Source organism: Alternaria viburni, assembly GCF_023758015.1.
Source record: "Alternaria viburni strain BMP 2772 chromosome Unknown scaffold_23, whole genome shotgun sequence".
NCBI classification, from domain to species: Eukaryota; Fungi; Ascomycota; class Dothideomycetes; order Pleosporales; family Pleosporaceae; genus Alternaria; species Alternaria viburni.
The window spans coordinates 372,361-392,348 of record NW_026055792.1 but is presented as its reverse complement, the minus strand read 5'-3'; the positions used below and the strand labels follow the sequence as shown (position 1 = coordinate 392,348).

Below are 19,988 nucleotides of genomic sequence, written 5' to 3'. Positions count from 1 at the left end.
ACCCGGGGCCATCATGCTGGCAGAGCATCCAGCTAAGCTTCGCAGAGATTCTGTCGCAACGCTTGACCCATTTACGTTTGACCCCAAACTAGACTCGCCAGGAAGGCGAACATCGGATTCCGCAGGGCTGGATAGTATAGTAATCTTTTTCGAGGAGTTTGGTGTGGTCGCAAAGGTTACTGAAGCCACCTTTGACCAGTATTGGCTACGACAAAGTCTAAAGATGAGCGACGCCATGGATGAAGAAATGGAGGACTTTGTCGCCCGCAAGGCAAGCGTATCAAGCGTGAGGGAGGTAGGGCCAATGGGTCCCCGTGTCACACAAGGTCCTCCCGGGTTGAAGTCCTCGTTCTCGTCCGCGTCATCTGTGGTTTCTATGCACCCACCAGAAAAACGTAAGCGGAGCAGGCTGCGAGGACTGCTATCACCAGGCCTTCCTGGCGCAGCCTTTCTCAAGTCCCCTGCAGGCCGCGGACAGCAGATGGAAAGTTCATGACCAAGATAGCAATAGTGTAGATTGGATCAATCAAACCTTAGGGAGATGAGCCGCGTACCACGATTCAGGCCGGGGTACCTGGGTACCTGGGGTGATGCTTTGCCAAGGTGTGATCGCGATGAGGTGCCATCCTGAACGGGTAGTTCACGACACATGGGCTGGCGGTTGCCAGTATGGGAGACGATCATTGAGCCTGGACTCTTCTTCTGCTGACATGTCTAACGCGAGGAAGAAAATTGATGGCGATCCGCCGTTTCCGCATTTCGCGTACCCATGGGCGATGACGACTGATGGCTGGCGATTCAGCCGTGCGGTAGACGCTTTGGGAATAAGACGGACATTGGCGCGGCGCCAGAGGAAAAACGTGTGGGTGACGCCTCTGCCACTGACAGCACAGTTTGCCAAATGCGAATGGACGCATGAAACCTGGTGGTCCCTCACCGAGTGTGGGTTCACGATAGGGTAGCACTGGGGAGTCCCCAGGATCGAGTGGCCAGGGCCACGGTGTTGGCTTCCGTGTGCCAAAAGTGAGGCAGCGAATGAAAATTGCGTCCGCCCCTTTATGTCCAATGAAACGTCAGACGGATGGCATCGATCGCCGGCGAGGATAGCCCTTCTGAGCTCACCTTGGCCCTTCGTCCACCGCTCAGCGCGGGCCGCATTCGTCAGACGCTCTCTGACACGAGCCAGCGCATCGCTCGTCCCCCATGCACCCAGGTGGTGCTAAAAGCACATCTTCCCCTTCGCAACCCGCATTCTCACTTATTCATCGCCTCGCAATTCTGACATTACCCTATTTGCTTCCTTCTTCACCACCACCATCTACCACCACCGTAAGATTTTCCTGCACAGACAAGCCCTTCTTTGGCCGTTGTTGCTGATCTTCGTTTCGCCCAGCTTGCTTCTTACACCGCTACCACTATTCTTACCATCCCATCCCACCACCCCTCAGACGTCATGGCCTCGACTCTTGCGAGTAGTAGCAGTAGTAGTAGTAATACCTACGTCGCCTTCCTCGAACAAGCCAAGCACGACTTCTGCATGAGCAACGCACACCTCTCAGAGGAGGAGCTAAACCGCGCGTGGTTCCAGGCTGCCTGCCAACCGTCGCAACCCTCCATGGCCCACCAGGTCCCACGGTCAATGGCCTTCAACACGTCAAATATGACCCAGCTCCCAGTATGGACACATTTTTGGTCTTCTCGTCCCTGATCTAACACCCACTAGACAACCGGCTTCGAATCAATGGACCGGACTCGTTCTGCTCCCGTCATGAACCGCTCAGACTCGGCCATGACCGACAACCTACACCGCTCAAACACGACCTACTCTGACTGGCCTTCAATGTCCCAAGAGTCCAACACCGACTACACGCTCTACTCTGACACTTCCATGCGAAGACAGCCGACTCTCCAGTCGATGCCAGAGACTGCTTACAACAGCATTGCTGAGTACAGTGTTGGCGACTACGTCAGCAGCTGCATCCAGCCAGACAACTCATCTTCCCTCCCCACCCCCCAGCATTCACAACAGTTGCAACTGACCCCCAGCTTGCAGTGGAGTTCGTCTTCGGACGTCTCTTCGCCCAGCACACCGTCAACCGCTCTGATGACGCCTGTTACTCAATCTAGTAACATGAGTCGTCAGGGTAGTTACAACCCTCTGTTTTTTGATAACATTTCCATGTCGCGTAATCAGTCAAATTCTTCATGTATGCCCATCCTCCCAGAGGATGGGTCATTTCCTTATTCCTTTAACGTCGCATCAAAGCCCATCAGCGAGTCCGCTGATGGTTCTCATTTTCTCAACTTCACTGGCTCCTCCAGTGAAGCTTTCCTTTCTTCATCTGTTCCTGCAAGTGCGCATGCACTTGCGTCTTCCGACAACGATCAGTCGTGCCTGGCGGAGGATATGCGGAGGTCGACTTCAGCTTCATCAAGCGAGGGTTACTCGAGCGAGGTCTCTGCACCTTCATCGACCAACTCTCGTCAATCGCAACGCGAACGCGAGATCAACGCGCAAGCTGCGTCTCGCAAGATTGCCCCGAAGGCAATCGACAACAATGATGCGACCGAGTCTGCGTCATCCAATGCTCAGATGACAAGGATAAGGTCCGAGGATGGGTCCTCTAAGACTGTCGGTGTCCTGTCAAAGACACCGTACGTGCGTCCTCAACACCCAAAGATCAAGTGTAACTTTTGCAACGAGCGACCCGATGGGTTCCGTGGCACACATGAGCTTGATCGTCACATTGCTCGCGCCCATGCCTCTCGCAGGAAGGGCTACATCTGCGTCGACTCTTCAGCCGACAAGAAGTTCCTCGCCAACTGTAAGCACTGCCGTAACAAGAAGGTGTACGGTGCGTACTACAACGCCGCCGCTCACCTTCGCCGTGCGCACTTCCATCCCCGCAAGAGGGGCAGGAAGGGCAAGAACGACGAGAAGCGTGGAGGTATCGGTGGCGGAGACCACCCGCCCATGGAGTATCTCAAGCAAAACTGGATCAAAGAGGTGGAGGTCGACAACAAGCCCACCCCCCAGTCGCCCGAAAGCGCTTCCGACAACGACGCGTCTGAACAGATCGACAACACCTTCGACACTTCTGCGTACGAAGTCGACAACACTGCTATTCCTGCTGCCGCCTACCCTCCGTCGCAACAGCCGCTTCCCATGGCCATGCCCATGCAAGTACCCATGATGGACCAGGTCCCTATTGACCCAAATCAATACATGGACTACGGTATGAACATGCATGCAAATGAGCCCATGGTGTTTGACAACACCACCTTCTTCGACCCCAACCTCCCTGTCCCGACCGACATGAGTAATTTCCAGTTCGACGCGTACATGGGTCCTTGAGCCCATGTATCCTTTTCCTCCTTCCTCCCTCACCCCCCTTTCGCTTGACTCTTTGAGTCGCTGATGTATATAACGTTGGGTCTGGGCCGTTTGCTTTTTGTTTCGATCTTTGGCGTTCGATGTATTGACCACCAGCTTGACTTCCTATGGAGCAGCTGTGGTAGGTCTGCATCATGGCGCTTTCTTGGTTTCGTCTTTTTACGCACGTCGACGTATATGAGATGTATCGATTTGCTGGGCTTATAGAGAGTGACGCTGTCCCTAGGGGCGCTCACATAACGTACCGATGTTACTGTCGCATAACGTTAATGCTCGCGTAGCTATTGCTACCGGGCTTCAAAGAAAGAAAAATACAATAATCAAAATAAACGTGTCTGCGTTGGTGTGATGATCGTTTCTATCCTTTCCTTTCTAACCCATCTTCAAGTCCTTGTCTTCAATATCAACAAACAGTAACTGGATGTGTGCTCCTATGCTCGTGTGTCTACTCCGGATACATTCCTGACAACGCGTTTACTCACCTTTGTCAGTTGTCATGTCTATCATCACCCAGATGCTCGTCAGCAAGGCGTCTATATGGCAGGTCACAAACAACAAGCCTTCGTGTACTTTTGTTCACTTCCAAAACCAACGGGTCGTATGACTGATGGTGAACATTGATATGATGGCAAATCGTGTGCACTGCTCCTGCTGTCTCAAGCATACAGGTGTACTAGCCATAGCCAGCTCACTCTCGAAACCCACACAAACTAAGACATCGTCTTCTACTCCGCATCTAGACCGTGAAAACCTAGTAGCTAGAGTTGGGGTAGTTACCACCACCCTGTGTCGAGTTGTCAACGGGATTGGCAGGTCCACCAGTCTGGCCCAATGCACCGCCAGCCTGTGTTGCCTCGCCCTTTGACTGCTTAATAGCCTCTCTCGCCTCGGCTTGTTCAGCCTTCTTCCTGTTCAATCGTTAGCACACATCCCGTCCACTCATATAGTATCCAACACTCACCTGTCCAGATCGCTCGCCAGATCAGGCTGCTCTCCACCACCACCCAGGCCCTTTCCTCCCTGAGCCACCGCATCAGCTACACGTCCCTCGCCCGGTGCAGCCATTTGTTGCCCATCCAGCTCCTTGTGCCTTCCTACGTCTTCATGGGTCAGACCTTTCCTCTCTTCGCCCGCTGGTGCGCCGTGGACTCCCATGCCTTCCTCGAACTTTGCATTTCGTAGGCCCTCGGCGTCGGTAGCTTGCTTGATGGGGATACGTTGGTCGACGGTGGCGGCGTTGTCGGTGGCGTTGAATTCTGTTTGGACTTGCTCTTTTGGGTCTTTTTGCGCTGGGTTGCCGGGAGTGGTGTAGGCTTGGTTTAGGGAGGGCTGCGAGGGGCCCTGGGGATCGAGACCGGACATTGTTGGTGTTGGTAGATGTGGTTGTGGTTTGGGTAGGTAGAATGTCAATTGACGAATGAGGATTTGGATGTACAGAGTAAGTAAGGTTGAAGATTATGTGGATTGGGTTTGTATATGGGAAATCAGGCTGGAGCTGTCGAGGATATTGTTTTGGCCATCTGCCATTGCTATGACGTCTGCGGGGTGGGCCCGTCATTCATTCCCGCCCCACCAATGCGCGCCGTTGTCATGTGAGGACGTGGAAAACAAACGTCTGAGCCGCGTTTTAGTCTTGTCTCGTAGTCATTGGTATCGGCGCGGCACGATGGCGGGAAGACTAGGTGCGAGATCGGTCCCAAAACTTGCATGCGGCCGTGCAACGAGAAAATAGATAGATACACGCACGTCTTCGTCTGCGCTGCCGCCTACAATAAAATCTAGGTACTGAGGTGAAGATCGGTGCATTCATGTAGACTTCTGGGTTATACATACACACATAGTATATGTAGTATTGTTTGTTACTTGCTGATATAGTAGCTGACGGGTTCAGTACTTCTCTTGAACGGAGAGCGTGCTTGCTGATGAAACACGCCTCGGACGACCTTACTCAACTAGTGTTATGCTGCTGATTGTAGGAATAAATATCATAACATCCCCACAACCTCGTATCGCCTAATGTATGATAGAGGTATACGCACTGTAACTACTACAGGCCGTGGAATGATGAGCACGCGAGCTCGAACTCCCAACACACCCATGGAGTAACCCTGTGGGCTACAAAGCCAGCCGACCAGCCCATAACCTAGATATCCCTGAACGCCTTAAAGATGATTTGTGACCAAACGCCTTCGCTATGCTTGTAAGATGAACAGCCAGATATCACTCCGTTTCCATTTCCACGTCTGCCGAGGGCTCCCTTGTTTCGACGGTGTTTGTAGTTTCGCGGCTCTCTCGTTTCGATTCGGCTGCTTTGGCGGCTCTTTCACGGGTTCTGCGACACCACTCTTCTATCGATTCGGCACCTCCTCCTTCGATCTTGATGGTCTTGGGTTCGGCTGGGACACCCAGAACGGTGCCTTGGAAACGTGATTCGACGCCGGTCTTGCTGTGCTTCTTCATGAGAGCTAGGGAGCAGTTAGTAAGCATACAGGTGTGTTGAAAGGCAACCGGACATACTGTTCAGGTAATCCTCCATTTCCTCCTGATCAAGCTGTTCCGTCGGATTTGTTGCAACTGGCTTGTAGATGCCCGCTATGCGCCTGATCTCCTTGTTCTGGTCGCCTTTGACCCATTCAATGAATTCGGTCACATCTGCCGTGTCCTCTGCGTCGCGGCGGGCTGCCTCGTTCTCGCGGGCGCCCGTCTCCTCGTTGTACTCATCGAGGGGTTTGCGCAGGATCTCTTTCCACAGTTCTTCCCCGGCTGTCATAGTCGGCACGAGAAGGGCGCAGTCCTGCATTGCCATGCGCACATCGCTAATGTCTGGGGTGAGGTCGTTGTGGTTGGAAAAGGCATTGTAGGCTGTGCGCTCTGCCAGCAGTGATAGGTAGCGTGCCGTGAGGTCTACGATGGTGTCGACGGCCGAGGGTTTGCCGTGTTGGAAGCCCGTGGCGCGTAGAATGTGGAGGACGGCGGGCCGCAGCAGGTTGAGGAAGAGGTCGTTCTGGGACATGCTGGCGGCGGCGTGGGCGATGGAAGATGCAGAGGTCCGCTGTGGTGTGGTGCTGTTAGGGCGGGAACAGCAGGCGCATGGTGGGACTGTCCGGCGCAGCGAGTGTAAGGAAAGTGAAGGTACGCGACTGGAAAGCTTTGGCCCTTCACTGCGGTGAACGCCAAGGCCGCCGCCCATGGAATGCCAACGCTTCCGACTCACCTACCCCAGCTTTTAACACCACCGCGCGCCCTCGCAAATGTCGCGTACCCGAGCGCGTAGTCCGAAATATCCGTCCTGAATAACGAAACTCCCCGTACCGCCGCCCAAGATGAAGCTCAAACTCAAGAACCTGGGTGCGCCTTCTGGCGATGCGCCGCCCGTCGCACCTCCCCCGTCCGACGCGCCTGCACCCGTTTCCGCGAAGCCAGGAGGCCTCAAGATCAAGTTCAAGCCCTCAGGACCCGCGGCTGGTGAGCTTGCCGATGGTCAGAACGGCGAAGGTGCCAAAGTCAAGCGCAAGTACACCAAGAAGCCTAAACTCGATGAAAGCGGCAACGTTATTCCCCCCGGAAAGCCTGGACCCAAGAAGAGGGCACGCGAAGACGGCGACGATGTCGACTCACCTGCCGCGAAGCGCAAGCCGAAACCCACCGCGAAGAGCCTCGCCATGGCTAACGACAGCGGCGACGACGACGACGATTACGCCGCAGTCCAACAACCTCCGCCCCAGCCTATCAAGTCACACAACCGCACTCAGTCTATCAAGCTCTCCATCAAACCGAAGGGAAGCATGACCTCGGCGAGACCAGCCATCCTAAAGGTCAAAGGCGCAGGAAAGCCACCAGTCAGACCATATGGTGTCGGATATGACAGCGAGGCAGAAGAGGCGGAACCTGACCCGGCTATTGAATCTCAGTTTGTGTTGCGCATGAAGCCGGGTCCAGACTGCGATCTACTGCGCAAATCTATCGAAGAGAAGACTATCGGCAAGAGTGTGTCACAGGGAGGGCCCGGCGTACACTTCCGATTCTTTGACCGCGAGGGCCGTCGGGCTATGCTCACAGTACAAGGCCGCCACTATGCTGCGACTATGGTCGATTTACCCGCAGTTATAGAGTCACTGAAGAGTTGGAACAAGAAGGACTGGGTTAAGACCGCAGATGTCTGCCAGATGCTGTTAGTCCTGGATGAAGTCAAGAACGAGGAGGAAGCGAAGAAGTATCCACTTCCATCCTATATCTCCCCAGACACCCACCGGTTTCCCCACGGTCTGACGCCACCTATGAAGTGGGCCCGTAAGCGACGCTTCCGCCCTCGCAAATCCTACATCGACGTTGAACGCGCCGAAACAGCGTTACACAAACTACTGGAAGCCGACGAGCTTGCTGAATCAACCAAATATGAAATGGTAGACAGTGAAGCTGAGAGCTCAGAGGAGTCAAGTTCAGAAGAGGAGGTCGACGACGAGGAGATGGCAGACGCTACCCAAGTGGAGGAAATGGATGCCGATCAACTGGAGCAGATGCTTGCCGAAGGACTCATGGATGACGAGGTCGAGTTCCAAGGCGACAACGACCAACTGAAGGCCTTGCTCGCCAATAACGACAACGTGCAAGTCGAACAAGCCGACACGCCAACAACCGCTCACGATGTCGCCATGCACGCTCTCAGCCAGAACGGGAACGTGGTTGTCGAAACCGAGACAGCAGCATCAACACCCGCAGCCGCGACATCTGCAGACGACGATGATGACGACGACGACGAAGATTCCGATGAGGACGTCGATGAGGTGGACGAAGCCGCCGCAGCAGAGGAACAGCGTCAAGAGCAACTCCGCGGTGAAATCGCAGAGTTGGAGAGAGCTATTGTCCAAAGTACAGAAGCACGCGACAGACACACCAACTTCCTCTTCAAGAAGCGCGCACAAACTCAAATCGACAAGCAGAAGGCGGATCTTGCAATCAAGCGTAAGCAGCTGAATGAGGAGGCTGATGAGTGATTATACTTCTCCTAGATTCTGCGCTTTCTATGAAGGGTTGGTCATGAACATTGGGTAGCGGTATTTATTATATGTAGCATCGCTTTGGCGTTCTCACGGGATATGGAGCATTCATATGGCGTTATCTTTGGGCTGGGATGCAGGATTTATGGCTCCATAGCGGATATTCCCAATTTCAATTATCATTCGTCCAGAGAGGTCCTAGGGGTGATATTCTCTGATGCCCATCCAGGAATTCAGGAAGCTGCACGCATGCAACATAGCTGCAGTACATCTGGAGCCAGCTTGCGTGCTACTGGTGCCCTCAGTTTCAGCCCCGCTCGATGCGCATCAGTGCCCAGTTATGATCTATTAATGTCAGCATTGAACATCACCGTGGGGTCAACTGCGGCGTAGCATTCGGAGTCTTGTCGAATGTGTCTGTTCTGCTTGTTGGGCTCATAGCAGTCGTCGTCTACAGTCTACCCATGCGCCTTAGCTATGCCGCTGGAGTTGCCGCGCTAGCTGGTATGCGAGGTACCTAGGTATGTACTACATCGCTTTCCCCTCGATGGTGACGACTGATTTTATATACCCTGGTAGTGTTTGTTCCACGGAGCGATATTGCAGCCAGGAAACAACTCGAGAGACAGTGTGAACAGAAGCCGCTCAAAATGAACAAGTATCCTGGGAAATACAATTACCTACCTTTGAGAAAAGGTATTCGATGGTTGGTCAAGAATGACGGAACCTTCCCTCCGCCGGATTTGCCTGACGATGCTTTATGCGTCACTGCTTCGGTTGAGAAATACCGCATGGAGACGAGAGGCAATATTCGAATCCTCGAGCTTCTCCCGGGTGAATTCAGCGATCCGTTACGATGCCGATTGTGCACTGCGGCACTTGAAAGCAACCCAGTATACGATGCACTCTCGTACAGGTGGGGAGACCCGAAATTCACGGGTAGAATACTCCTTAAGGATAAACCCTTCCCTGTGACTCCGTCACTCGAGAATGGTCTGAGGCATGTGCGTCTACCACACAAGGTGCGCTATCTTTGGGCAGATGCCGTGTGCATTAACCAAAACGATGATCAAGAACGCGGTAATCAGGTTCACCTCATGAAAGAGATCTACTCTCGATCCAAAACTGTGAGGGTCTGGATTGATGTGGAGCTTGATCCCAAGAGTCCTGTCATTAAAAGGCTCCTCACTCTTCACCTACAAGGCACTCAGGATCAGCTGGGCGACGATCCTGAATTCTGGGAGCCTCTTCTCCCACTTCTTCAAAACGAGTATTGGGACAGACTCTGGATACAACAGGAACTTGCCTTTGCCCCAAAACTGGTATTCCACTGCCAGGGAGTAGCTATCCCCGGGAACTGCTTAATGGCACTCCAACATCAGATGTTCCGAAAGTCGGCTCGTGACGGGGGGCCTTTCGGCGTAGACAATGCGTGGAATCTGTTCAGGCCACTAGTATCAACCACCAAGGCTCCAGCACGGAACCTAGCTTATTGGCGGGAGATGATGAAGAACAAGGTGCCAGTCGATCCTCATACTCTCCAACCAGACTTTTCCCTCCTCACGCCAAAGGCCGACTGGCAGCTTGATCCCATAAAATGGGGTTCATCGCTGAGCACAAGTCCAATCTATTTGTTGGGCATGTTGCGGCTATCACAGGCCTTGAACGCAACGGAGGCAAGAGATCGGGTGATTGCCACTCTGAACCTAGTCATCGACTATAATGACGATGGTACCGAAACGAGCTACGACCAGAGCCTCACTGAACGCTACACACGCATCACTCGACTACTGCCATTCAAATGCAACAGTCTCCAGTTTCTGACCCTGGCAAGAATTCATAACAACTCAGATCCTGCTGTCGAGGGCTTGCCTTCGTGGGTTCCAGATTGGGGTTTGCCAGGAAACGCAGACTATTTCTCGGGCCCTTTTCACGCTGCAGGCAACTTGCCTATGTACGGTCTGCCCTTCTCGGGTCTCGAAGACGAAGACGATATTCTGCGCGCTAGGGGATTTCAGTATGCTAAAGTCAATCGAACACTCTCATCTACCAACAACGCCTTCTCTCCACTCGCGGTCTTGTCACATCTATTCATTTCAGCCAATGAGTCCACTGGCTGTCATTTTGACGATATCAAGAAGCTCGGATCCACGATCACTGGCCCAGCCATTTCTGAGCTCCGCATAGGTCCTGACTATTTCAGCCGCAACGAAGTCGTTCTTTACACAGGTATCCTGCTTGGTTACTCATTCGTCACTCCTGGACTTCGTATTGTCGACCTACTTCCTTACATAACGGACGTCTACGATCAATCCCAGAGAGATGTGAAAGTTGCACTCAGAGCTTTGCGCAAGTTCCGCAATCTCCGCCCCTCATGTCTTCGCTGGCTCGACCTCGAAAGTATATCCGCTGCTATTCAGAAAACACATAACCAGACTGAGCGCTTCGGGCATTTCGTCCAGCTAGCACACAAGACTTTGTCATCCGGATGTTTGGCTTCAACATCTACTGCCACCACTCTTGCCGTCACGGAAGGGAAAGCTCTGGTGGAGATTGATGACGAGATATGGATTCTATTTGGCTGTCCAACACCCATGGTTCTTCGTCGTACTGCTTCACACTTCCTCGTTGTTTCCCCAGCCTATATATGTGATGTCATGAATGGAGAGGCGATGGATGGGGTTACTACTCCTGATGACAATTATGGTGGCTGGCCTAGGGTTCTAGCAGAAGGACGTTTGGGCACCACTCCTTCTTTTTCATATGAATCAGGAAGAAGCAGCCGGTGTGTGGAAGTAATTCGCATCAGATAGATACCTGTTTGAGAAGGTATTGTGGTGCGAAGTGGTGAGACCCGTGATCGGCAAAACAGTTCCCAGTGGGAGAATGGATTTCTAGAGGTACAATTCACGGGACTACGCTTCGAGCTTCTTTCTCGAAGGGTATTCTAGGTACATTGCGTGCACCCAGCAACTCCCAAAGTGCCTGCCTCTTTGATGCATAACCATGTACTTTTACACAGTTTAGTTCGGCTGAGGGATCATAGGCCAGAGCGTCAAGAGTGTATGTAGAAGCCATTGAGGTCTACTGTTATCTGTTGCTACACATCAATCATCGCGATCACATAGGCAGCATGAAGGCATCCAATAAACGATTGAAAGAATCGATTTCCCCAACTCTCCAACACGGGTATATACAACGAACCAAGGAAACCGTATGCGACTAGAGTGAGACCGCCATTCATGAGTTCATCCAACGAAAAGAGACAATGCGCCTTTTCCAAACAAATAGAACACCCTGACCAGGAAGGCGACGCTTCAACGCTCAAAAAAGCGGCGATACCGCGCGAATAGAAGTGGGTACCAAGAATGCAGTAGCTGTTGGCAGCAAGAACAAACAACCCAAGATGGAGATAAGCAAAGAAAACCCCGGCGCCAAGTCGTCATGATGATGATGGGAAAAGAGACAAAGAAAACAAGGCGTGTATGTACATGCCGATGCCCGCAAACGGAGCACCAAGAATAGACAAGAGTACAACGACAAAGAGAATAAAAACAAAGATCAATCGCTTTCCAGCAACTGTCTAATCTTCTCGTAGAAACTCGCTGGATACTGACGAATCTCATCGTCGGTAGGCGGGCTCTTATTTGGATCTCTAAACCGATCTGCGACCCGTTGGATGATTTGACCGAGCAGTTCCTGTGGTATTCTCAGGTCTTCTCCGCCGTCGGGGTAGAGGAAAGGGTCTCGCTCGTCGAGAAGCTGTGCAACGTTTGGTCGGCGCGAGGCATCGCGTTGCAAGCAGCGACGGAGTGTAGCTTTGAGGCCGGGAGGGACGCGAACGTCGCCGACACCGAGGTCGGGGATTTCGATCTTGTAGTCGCGGTTTACAATGGCGAGGACGCGCGCCATTTGGTTGGTGATGTGTGCGAAGGGAGGGCGGCCGTAGACCATTTGGTAGAGGATGCAGCCTAGACTCCAGACGTCGGAGGGTTTGCCGAGGGCCATGTCCTTGGAGCCGTTGCCGTTGGAGAGTAGGCCTCGGGCGCCGCCGGCTGAGTCTTCCAGCGACTCTGGTGACATGTAGTTTGGGGTACCGATGTGCGAGTCGCGGTGCACGTTTACGGTGTGGTCGACTTCGATGGCGTTGGCAATGCCGAAGTCGATGAGCTTTAAGCGGCCAGAGGTGAGCAGGAAGTTTGCGGGTTTCAGGTCAGAGTGGACAATGTCGTGGTCGTGTACTGCGCCGACACATTCGAGCATTTCTTTCCAGTAGTAGCGTGTGAAGCTTAGGTCTAGTTTGCCGTCTCCGTCGGCGGGATCGAGCTTCATTCGTATTATACGGGCGAGGTCAGATTCTCCGAGTTCCATGAGCTGGTGCATGTTAGCATAGAACTTTGCCTTGTTTCAAGATACACGTACCACACTCAGCACTTGACGTTGCTCATCGACCTCCCAATCGTATAGTCGCACAACGCGGTCAACGTTCTTCAGCTTCTGTAGGAGGTCGATCTCGCCCTTGAAGCCCCGTACAGTGGCCTCGTCTGCATCCTCAAGCTTGACTCTCTTCAGCGCCAAAAGCTTGAAATTCTCTGCCATGACGCGGTACACGGCCGAACTGCCTCCTCTTCCTATCCTGTCCATTTGCGAGTAATGCTTTCCGTTGACTGATAGTGTGCTCCTCTTCTTTCTTTCTCTCGTCTTTGTTGTGGCTGCTCCCGCAGCTGTAGTCGCCGTCTCCAACACTGACATCTTCGGCGGCGGCGGAGGTGCCGGTCGTCGTGGAGTGTTCGCACTTAGCGCCTGGAGCGGCATCTGCTTTTCTTGTTGCTGCGAAGATCGTTGTATCGGTGACTGGTGCTCTGGCTGCGGTTGCATATGGCGATCCTCTGCAACCTTCATGACAGAACCGGTGACCTTCAGGACGGAATCGGGGACGTTCTCAGGCTGCGACTTGACCGCGGAGATGGGCATGTTCTCCTGGTCTTGAGAGGGATGATGTTCCTCCTCGCTCTGGGGCGTCCTTCGAAACCGTCTCATGGGCGCACCTCGCAGTGGCACTCGCTTTATTCGCAAACTTGGTGCAGGTGTGACGGTATCCTGCACTGGCGTGTTGGAGCCAGAAGCATTGCGCGATATCTTCAGCTTGGGTTTCCTCTTTTCAGGCGAATCGACGTCACTGCCTTGCGCAAGAAGTGCCGTCGTCAAAGCGCTGAGCTTCATTGGTTGTGGTATCTCGTCATCGGAGCTGTCGCCAATGTTGATGTTCTGCATCATAGGCGCGTCCGCTGAGAAGCCCTGTGACTGCCCCAGTACGGATAGCGGAGAGTCTCTCCTGGGTCGTATCGAGGAATGCGCACGCATGCGCCCATATGAGGGCGTGGGAGAAAGTGTAGCCATTCGATTGTCGCGTCGAGATTCGGCAAGCGCGTTGCTTTCTATGGGCTCGTCGGGTTACGTGGATAGCGATTGTTAGCTAAGGGTTAGTTGCGCATTCATCCGGAAGGTGGGCGGGCGATTTCGTGGTAAAGATGGGGTGAAGTTGGCGTTCATGGATACTTAGGTAGCGCGCGAATCCTGAGACTCGCGTGGCCGCGTTGCTGAGGTAACTGCGATAAACAAACAGCCGAGGCACCATGCTGCAAAATGCCCCACACGTTTGACGTCAAAGCTGCTTCGCTATGCAAGACTAGGCCTGCCTGTGCATTCTATCTGTCTTGACATCTAGACATTGCAGCAATCAATGCTCTGACATATGACCCTACTATCATCAGACGAAGACATGGTAGCATCAGTACCTAGGTAGTCGATAGATGATCAACATAGCGAGTAGGAGTATACCATAGATGCCATAGCCCAGCTCGTGTACAGTGCATGCATGCATCATGTGAAATTGGGCAGACTGCCTCAACTTGAGGGCCATGCCGCACGAAATTTACAAACTTGAGGTTTACTTTAACACAGAACAACAAATGTACGCCGTGGTCTAAACACACCCAGCTTCAGATCTACTCTCTGTATCTACACAAGAGATGGATCGTAAGGGCCTAATGAAATGAACGATCTTTTGATGTCGCTATCTAGTCTTCAAACATTCGTAACCACCACTGGACTTCATACGCTAAGACAATTACCAACCCATAGTGGCATGCGCAGATACGCCTCCGATTCCGCGCCTGAGTCCTCTCCAAAACGCCGTCGCCTACCCATGCAGCCAAACAACAGAGATCTAATGCATATAATCATAGCTTTGCGCGCTGCGGTGCATCCTCAAGCACGACAGCTACCACGGCAGCAATGTCGTCCGGTTTGCCACCGTGCCAATTCTCCCCAGGGTAGTATCGTTGCACTTCTTTGGCGAAGGGGCCATCCCGACGAGTGTTAAGCCCCGTCACCTTTGCCTCCTTCGCGACCGCAACAGCCACCTTGGCTTGGAGGGAGGAGCTATCAGCTTTACGAGCTGAGTCGGCCTGTACCAGCTTTGCTAGATCCTGTCCAACCTCAATGGTGCCATCTTTCTCGACCCAAGCACCCAGGTCGACCATGTGACGACTGACAATACCGAGCGCATCCTGTGGGCTCAGGTTGTCCCACACACCATCGGTTGCAAAGAGGAGAACATCGCCATGGCGTACTTTGTGGTGCGTTATACTCGACTCCTTTGGCATATCCGAGAGTGTGGATGGGCCTCCGAATACGGCCATTTGCACGAGCATGCGCTGGGGAGTTTTGGAAAGCTGATACGGGGTATTGAAGGCGTGCGTCTGAGGCTGCGTGAAATGTCGTACGGCATTGAGTCCTAGATGCATGAATCCTGAATCTCCCAGGTTGGCTACCTCGACGTTGCCATCCGGTTCGGCAACAGCCAGGCATGCGGTGCTACCACCACCCTCAATGGTGTCATCATCCGTGACCTCGTCGTACGCGACCTGGAGTAGGTCTTTCGGGTGTAATGCTGTCGTGTTGAATCCGTGCGGCCATGAGCGCGCGGCGCAAGCCATGTACTCGCACAATCCATGAGAGAAGTCGGCGGGGTCCAATCCAGACTCGACCCATCCTCCTACTCCATCTGCAACACCAAATGTTGTGGTGTTTGTGTTTCCCACCTGGCTGAAAAAGAAAGCATCCTGGCCACTTTTCGCTCGTTTCCGCTTGTCTATGGACTCCTTGCATTCGCGCAGGTCCTCAACCTTGCTACTGCTGGGGTCATGCAGCGGTCGTGTAAACAGATTCTGCTCCGCATTGAAGCGATCCTGCTTGGCTGAGTAGGATGCCGCAACGTGGTATGTATATTGCGGCGTACTCCGCCAGTTGTGTGAAGTCGAATGAAAGGAGCGTAAGCCGACAGTGGCCGGAGAGGTATCTCTGTTCAGCGGGCAGGTTGGTTGTGCGAAACTGGAAGGCATGCGCTGCGAATGAAGGCCGCTTGTTCGACTAGACGAGGCAGGCGCTGCCAATGGAGATGCGGCGAGAGCAAACAGGAAGAGGCCACTAGATGAGGCGCGTCGCGACACAGGTGGAAGTCGCGCAAGGCCCGCAGCGCTGGTAATCGCAAATGACATGGCCACAGCCAGAGCCTTGAGAGGGGAGTCAGTACGTGGGAATTGGCAGCAGAATCAGCGCCTGTTGGCGGTGCCGTACCTCTGCGACAAATTATGTTGAAGGAAAAGGGACTTCTGGGCTAAGAAATCACATTGGCCGTCGTCATTGCCGATCGGCTAGTTCGTGGAGTACTTACAATTATCTGGAGCATGCTTGTTGGGTAGATATAGCAAGAAATACCCCAATAGCAAACTAGGGATAACAGAAAGGCATTGTTTAACTGAGATCTGGTCTCTACCTGCAGAGCATATTCGTCTAGACCAAACACTGCAGGTGCTTCAAGCTTCGTCTCAAACGCGGAGTATGACATAACCGGCGCTAGCTCAGCCCTATCGCCTAAACCCGTGGTCTGGCTCGGAACTTCTTTTCGAGATACTCCCCCCGAGCACCAACATCCTTCCCCGCCGCGGGACCCGTAGTCACGATGAGCATGCACCCGGCGCGACAAGCCTATGTTGAGGAGGAGAATGGCGCGGTACGTACCCCGAGTTGCAGCGATAGACTGGCGCAGAAGCATCGCGGGCTTCGTAGCTCGGTCGCAACTTCTATTCGCATAAAAGCTGACCATAGCCCACAGGCTGATGCGATGGAGGGCATCGACCTTTCCAGTGTCCCGCTCGACCGTAACCATGCCATGCCCGGTGGGGGAAACGCGTCGGCCCATTCCCTTATGGAGGACTTCGACCGCAAACGACGAGCAGCGCAGTTAATCGTACCGACCGCCGACCGCGATGTCAAAGCAAAGCTGCGATCGCGAGGCGAGCCCATCACCCTATTCGGCGAGGGGCCCTCTGAGCGACGCGACCGACTCCGAGCTTTACTTGCAGAGGCAGCAGAAGCACTAGGCGAGGATGCGGCAGACGTGGACATGCAAGATGTGGAGGAAGCTCCAGGTGATGAGCAGGAAGAGTTCTATACCCAAGGCACGCAGTCGCTACTGGATGCGCGACGGAACATGGCCAAATACTCTTTACCCCGCGCAAAGGAGCGCGTCGCGTTCCAGCGTCGCGAAGCTACCATTCCCCTCAAAACCCACGTCGAGTTCCGGAACAAGATCAAGGACCGTCTCAAGGGGTTCGAGCTGTATGGATCGCAAACCGCAGATCGTCCAGTGAGCATTGTGCGCGTCTCGCCCAACGGCAAGTATGTCGCATACGGTACCTGGGGTGGAAAGGTTGCGCTGTTGGAGATTCCCAGCTTGGAACAGAAGAAGGCGTATCGTGGTGGACACACGGAGCGTGCTACTGGCATAGACTGGATACCAGGCGCGACATTACAAGGTAGCAACGTCTCAACCTCTAGCGTAAACTTTGCATCTGGCGGAGCAGGGGGCAAGATTCAGCTTTGGTCGCTAGATGACGACAAGCCGCTGCGCACCCTCGAAGGCCATACCGACCGCGTCTGCAGAGTAGCATTTCATCCATCGGGACAATACCTGGCTTCCGCTTCGGACGACACGACATGGCGACTCTGGGACGTCAACACCGGTCAGGAACTTCTCATGCAAGAGGGTCATTCAAAAGAAGTCTACACTGTGAGCTTCAGCGGTGATGGGTCATTGGTTGCAAGTGCTGGCCTTGACAGTATCGGCCGCGTGTGGGATGTGCGTACAGGTCGTGTCATCTACATGTTGGAGAGCCACATCAAGCCCATCTACGGTCTCGACTGGTCAACGGACGGCCATCGCCTTCTGTCCGGTTCAGGTGACGGTTTCATGAAGTGCTGGGACGTTCGAGCGATGAGAGAGACAAACTCAATTGCAGCCAACACAGGAGGTGTCACAGACCTCCGATGGTTTAAGGGTACAGATGGACCAGCCAGCGGAGTATCGTTACAGGAGAACAGTGAAGGCGAAGTCATACCAAAGAAAGCCTCTACGTTTGTCATCTCGTCAGGCTTTGACAAAAACGTTCAGATCTTCTCGGCAGATGACTGGGCACACTGCAAGACACTTCAAGGTCACTCAGGTCCTGTTTTCAGTACCGACGTAACGAGTGACGCGTCTTGGATCGTCAGTGGAGGCAAAGATCGCACTGTCAAGCTGTGGGCCAGGGACGACAACGAAGGAATATGAGAACAGAGCTGCTACACAACGCTATGACTCATCACGTCAGACGGCAACAGCCACGAACACGCGACAAAAGCAAGGGGAGCGGAGGCCATGCGTTTGAAAGGAGACACAGAGGTTAGTGCTTTCCCTCTCTACACTGAAACGGGGATGTTGAACACAGAATGTCCATAGCTTTGAACCGAGATACCCAGTACTCCCGAGCGCGTGGAGTTACGAATTCACAGTACGTTGCGCAACTACGAGTGTGCAACGTCATTCTTCAACCCAACCTCCTTCACATGTTTGCTCGCTGCTTTTCTTCGATTCCGAAACTCACCGCTGCTTGCCCGTTTCCGCGCTCCATTGGATCAACATGCCAACCACACAATCCGGCTCGCGCGGTCGTGATGTGCTCATCATCGCGAGATAACGGAAGACCGCTCGGCATTCATCGCACAGGAAGAGGCATGTGGTTATCCTTCCGCCTGTAGCATCGCGTCACCTTCTCTATGGAAGACTCTACCCATATTTCCAAAACACACCACGTCCGTTTCAGCAAGCAGGTCTGTCTCTTCACCGCAATGATCAGAACATTCAAGAATCTTTCTTCTTCACCGCAAATTGATCGACATCGGAACAAGACGTGCGATAGACTGTTCTTGGATATCGGCCGGCAGTCTAGCTTGACAAAGGACGACCGACGGGAAGCGTAACCGGGCCCGCGAAGTGTTTCAGGTCCACTACGATGGAGTAAAGATACGGAGGCCTCGACTTCTAGCTTTTCCACCGTCTTCCACGCCCTTGCCGTCATCGGCCGGTACTCTAAGCTTTTGGTGATATGCAGGCCCCACGCCAAAGCCGGGTGCGGAGAAAGAAGACGGGTGACTCATTGTTTCAGACCAAAACTCGGTGCATGGTGCCAAGATGTCAACGATCGTGGACATTCCCTACGACAGGAATAACTATGACGGCGAGGTTCTAGTGATGATGGCCCATGCGCGGATGCGGAGAGTGGGTCTTTCACCGCTACAGCCTCACCTTTTTGACAGACACGATTAGTCGACGTGAATTGGGGCCATTCATGTTATGCGCCCCAGAGATTGGGCTTCAACGTGTTTCTGATGCTGTCTGTTTGATCCTCTTGCATCAGCGTCTGTAGCGGGTTCCGGTCAACTGGAAGCCCTCGTCTCAGGGTAGACAGGTCGGAAGCATCCGAATACAATAAGTGGAGCATTACATTCGGTTTAGTATGCAGTCCCTGGCCCCGAGTAACGCGAGCCACAGTACGCGCCATGATAGAGAGGATCAACAGCCACGGCCGATCCAGATGCAGCGCGAGCAGCGTTTACGCGTCGGCGAGTTGACCTAGCTTGTCAACAAGAAGAATGACGCGTTGCCATTTCCGACAGACGGCGCGTTGATTTGGTGTAACGCGATCTGGAGAGTTTGGCTTGGGGATGGATGTCTTAGTAGCCGCAGTACGCGTTGCACGGCACGGGCAGGGCGCACAAACCGCCATAGCAAGGCTCTATTACGGCGTGCAGATTGTAATTGGGGTGGAGATGAAGATTTCGCAGCGTCCAACTTTTCCTACTACGGGCATCATGCGAGACTTGAGACAAACCGTCCGATGATGCTCGGCGGAAGAATAACAAGCGGCAACAAGCAAGCATGATAAGGATTTGCGAAAAGTGACCAATGATCGGCGGGGAAAATCTGGAGAGTTTCCAGACCCTCGGTAAAAGAGACAGTCGGATCTCGAGGGTGGCACAGGACGGCAGGCTGTGGCTGCGGTGTTTGCCTCTCGATGGGCACGCAGAAGAGTCCAGCCAGACGGAGCGGCGGCCGCTTGGTACCTTGCACGAAGCAACTGCCCACGATAATAACGAGAGCGGACACGGAAGTACAGGAACGGTAGTCGAAAAGCCAAAATAGACAGGGAAGG

The 19,988-nt window shown here is 53.5% G+C and overlaps 7 protein-coding genes across 7 annotated transcripts; 4 read left to right on the top strand and 3 right to left on the bottom strand.

Moving 5' to 3' along the window:
* Positions 1-1,453: 1,453 nt before the first annotated feature.
* On the top strand, positions 1,454-3,355 carry J4E79_009134 (uncharacterized protein; the record flags this gene model as incomplete). Its single annotated transcript, XM_049357985.1, has 2 exons — positions 1,454-1,675; positions 1,724-3,355. The coding sequence occupies 2 exons, from the start codon at positions 1,454-1,456 to the stop codon at positions 3,353-3,355; spliced, it is 1,854 nt and encodes a 617-aa protein (XP_049207584.1).
* Positions 3,356-4,145: 790 nt separating this feature from the next.
* On the bottom strand, positions 4,146-4,756 carry J4E79_009133 (uncharacterized protein; the record flags this gene model as incomplete). Its single annotated transcript, XM_049357984.1, has 2 exons — positions 4,146-4,302; positions 4,356-4,756. The coding sequence occupies 2 exons, from the start codon at positions 4,754-4,756 to the stop codon at positions 4,146-4,148; spliced, it is 558 nt and encodes a 185-aa protein (XP_049207583.1).
* Positions 4,757-5,614: 858 nt separating this feature from the next.
* Positions 5,615-6,407, bottom strand: J4E79_009132 (uncharacterized protein; the record flags this gene model as incomplete). The annotated part of the gene is made up of 2 exons (XM_049357983.1): positions 5,615-5,859; positions 5,912-6,407. The coding sequence occupies 2 exons, from the start codon at positions 6,405-6,407 to the stop codon at positions 5,615-5,617; spliced, it is 741 nt and encodes a 246-aa protein (XP_049207582.1).
* Positions 6,408-6,717: 310 nt separating this feature from the next.
* On the top strand, positions 6,718-8,388 carry J4E79_009131 (uncharacterized protein; the record flags this gene model as incomplete). The annotated part of the gene is made up of 1 exon (XM_049357982.1): positions 6,718-8,388. One exon carries the CDS (start codon positions 6,718-6,720, stop codon positions 8,386-8,388), a length of 1,671 nt encoding a protein of 556 aa, XP_049207581.1.
* A 653-nt stretch (positions 8,389-9,041) lies between these two features.
* J4E79_009130 (uncharacterized protein) lies at positions 9,042-10,948 on the top strand (the record flags this gene model as incomplete). Its single annotated transcript, XM_049357981.1, has 2 exons — positions 9,042-10,791; positions 10,854-10,948. 2 exons carry the CDS (start codon positions 9,042-9,044, stop codon positions 10,946-10,948), a joined length of 1,845 nt encoding a protein of 614 aa, XP_049207580.1.
* Positions 10,949-11,952: 1,004 nt separating this feature from the next.
* On the bottom strand, positions 11,953-13,665 carry J4E79_009129 (uncharacterized protein; the record flags this gene model as incomplete). Its single annotated transcript, XM_049357980.1, has 2 exons — positions 11,953-12,765; positions 12,814-13,665. 2 exons carry the CDS (start codon positions 13,663-13,665, stop codon positions 11,953-11,955), a joined length of 1,665 nt encoding a protein of 554 aa, XP_049207579.1.
* Positions 13,666-16,417: 2,752 nt separating this feature from the next.
* J4E79_009128 (uncharacterized protein) lies at positions 16,418-18,067 on the top strand (the record flags this gene model as incomplete). The annotated part of the gene is made up of 2 exons (XM_049357979.1): positions 16,418-16,468; positions 16,571-18,067. 2 exons carry the CDS (start codon positions 16,418-16,420, stop codon positions 18,065-18,067), a joined length of 1,548 nt encoding a protein of 515 aa, XP_049207578.1.
* Positions 18,068-19,988: the final 1,921 nt, after the last annotated feature.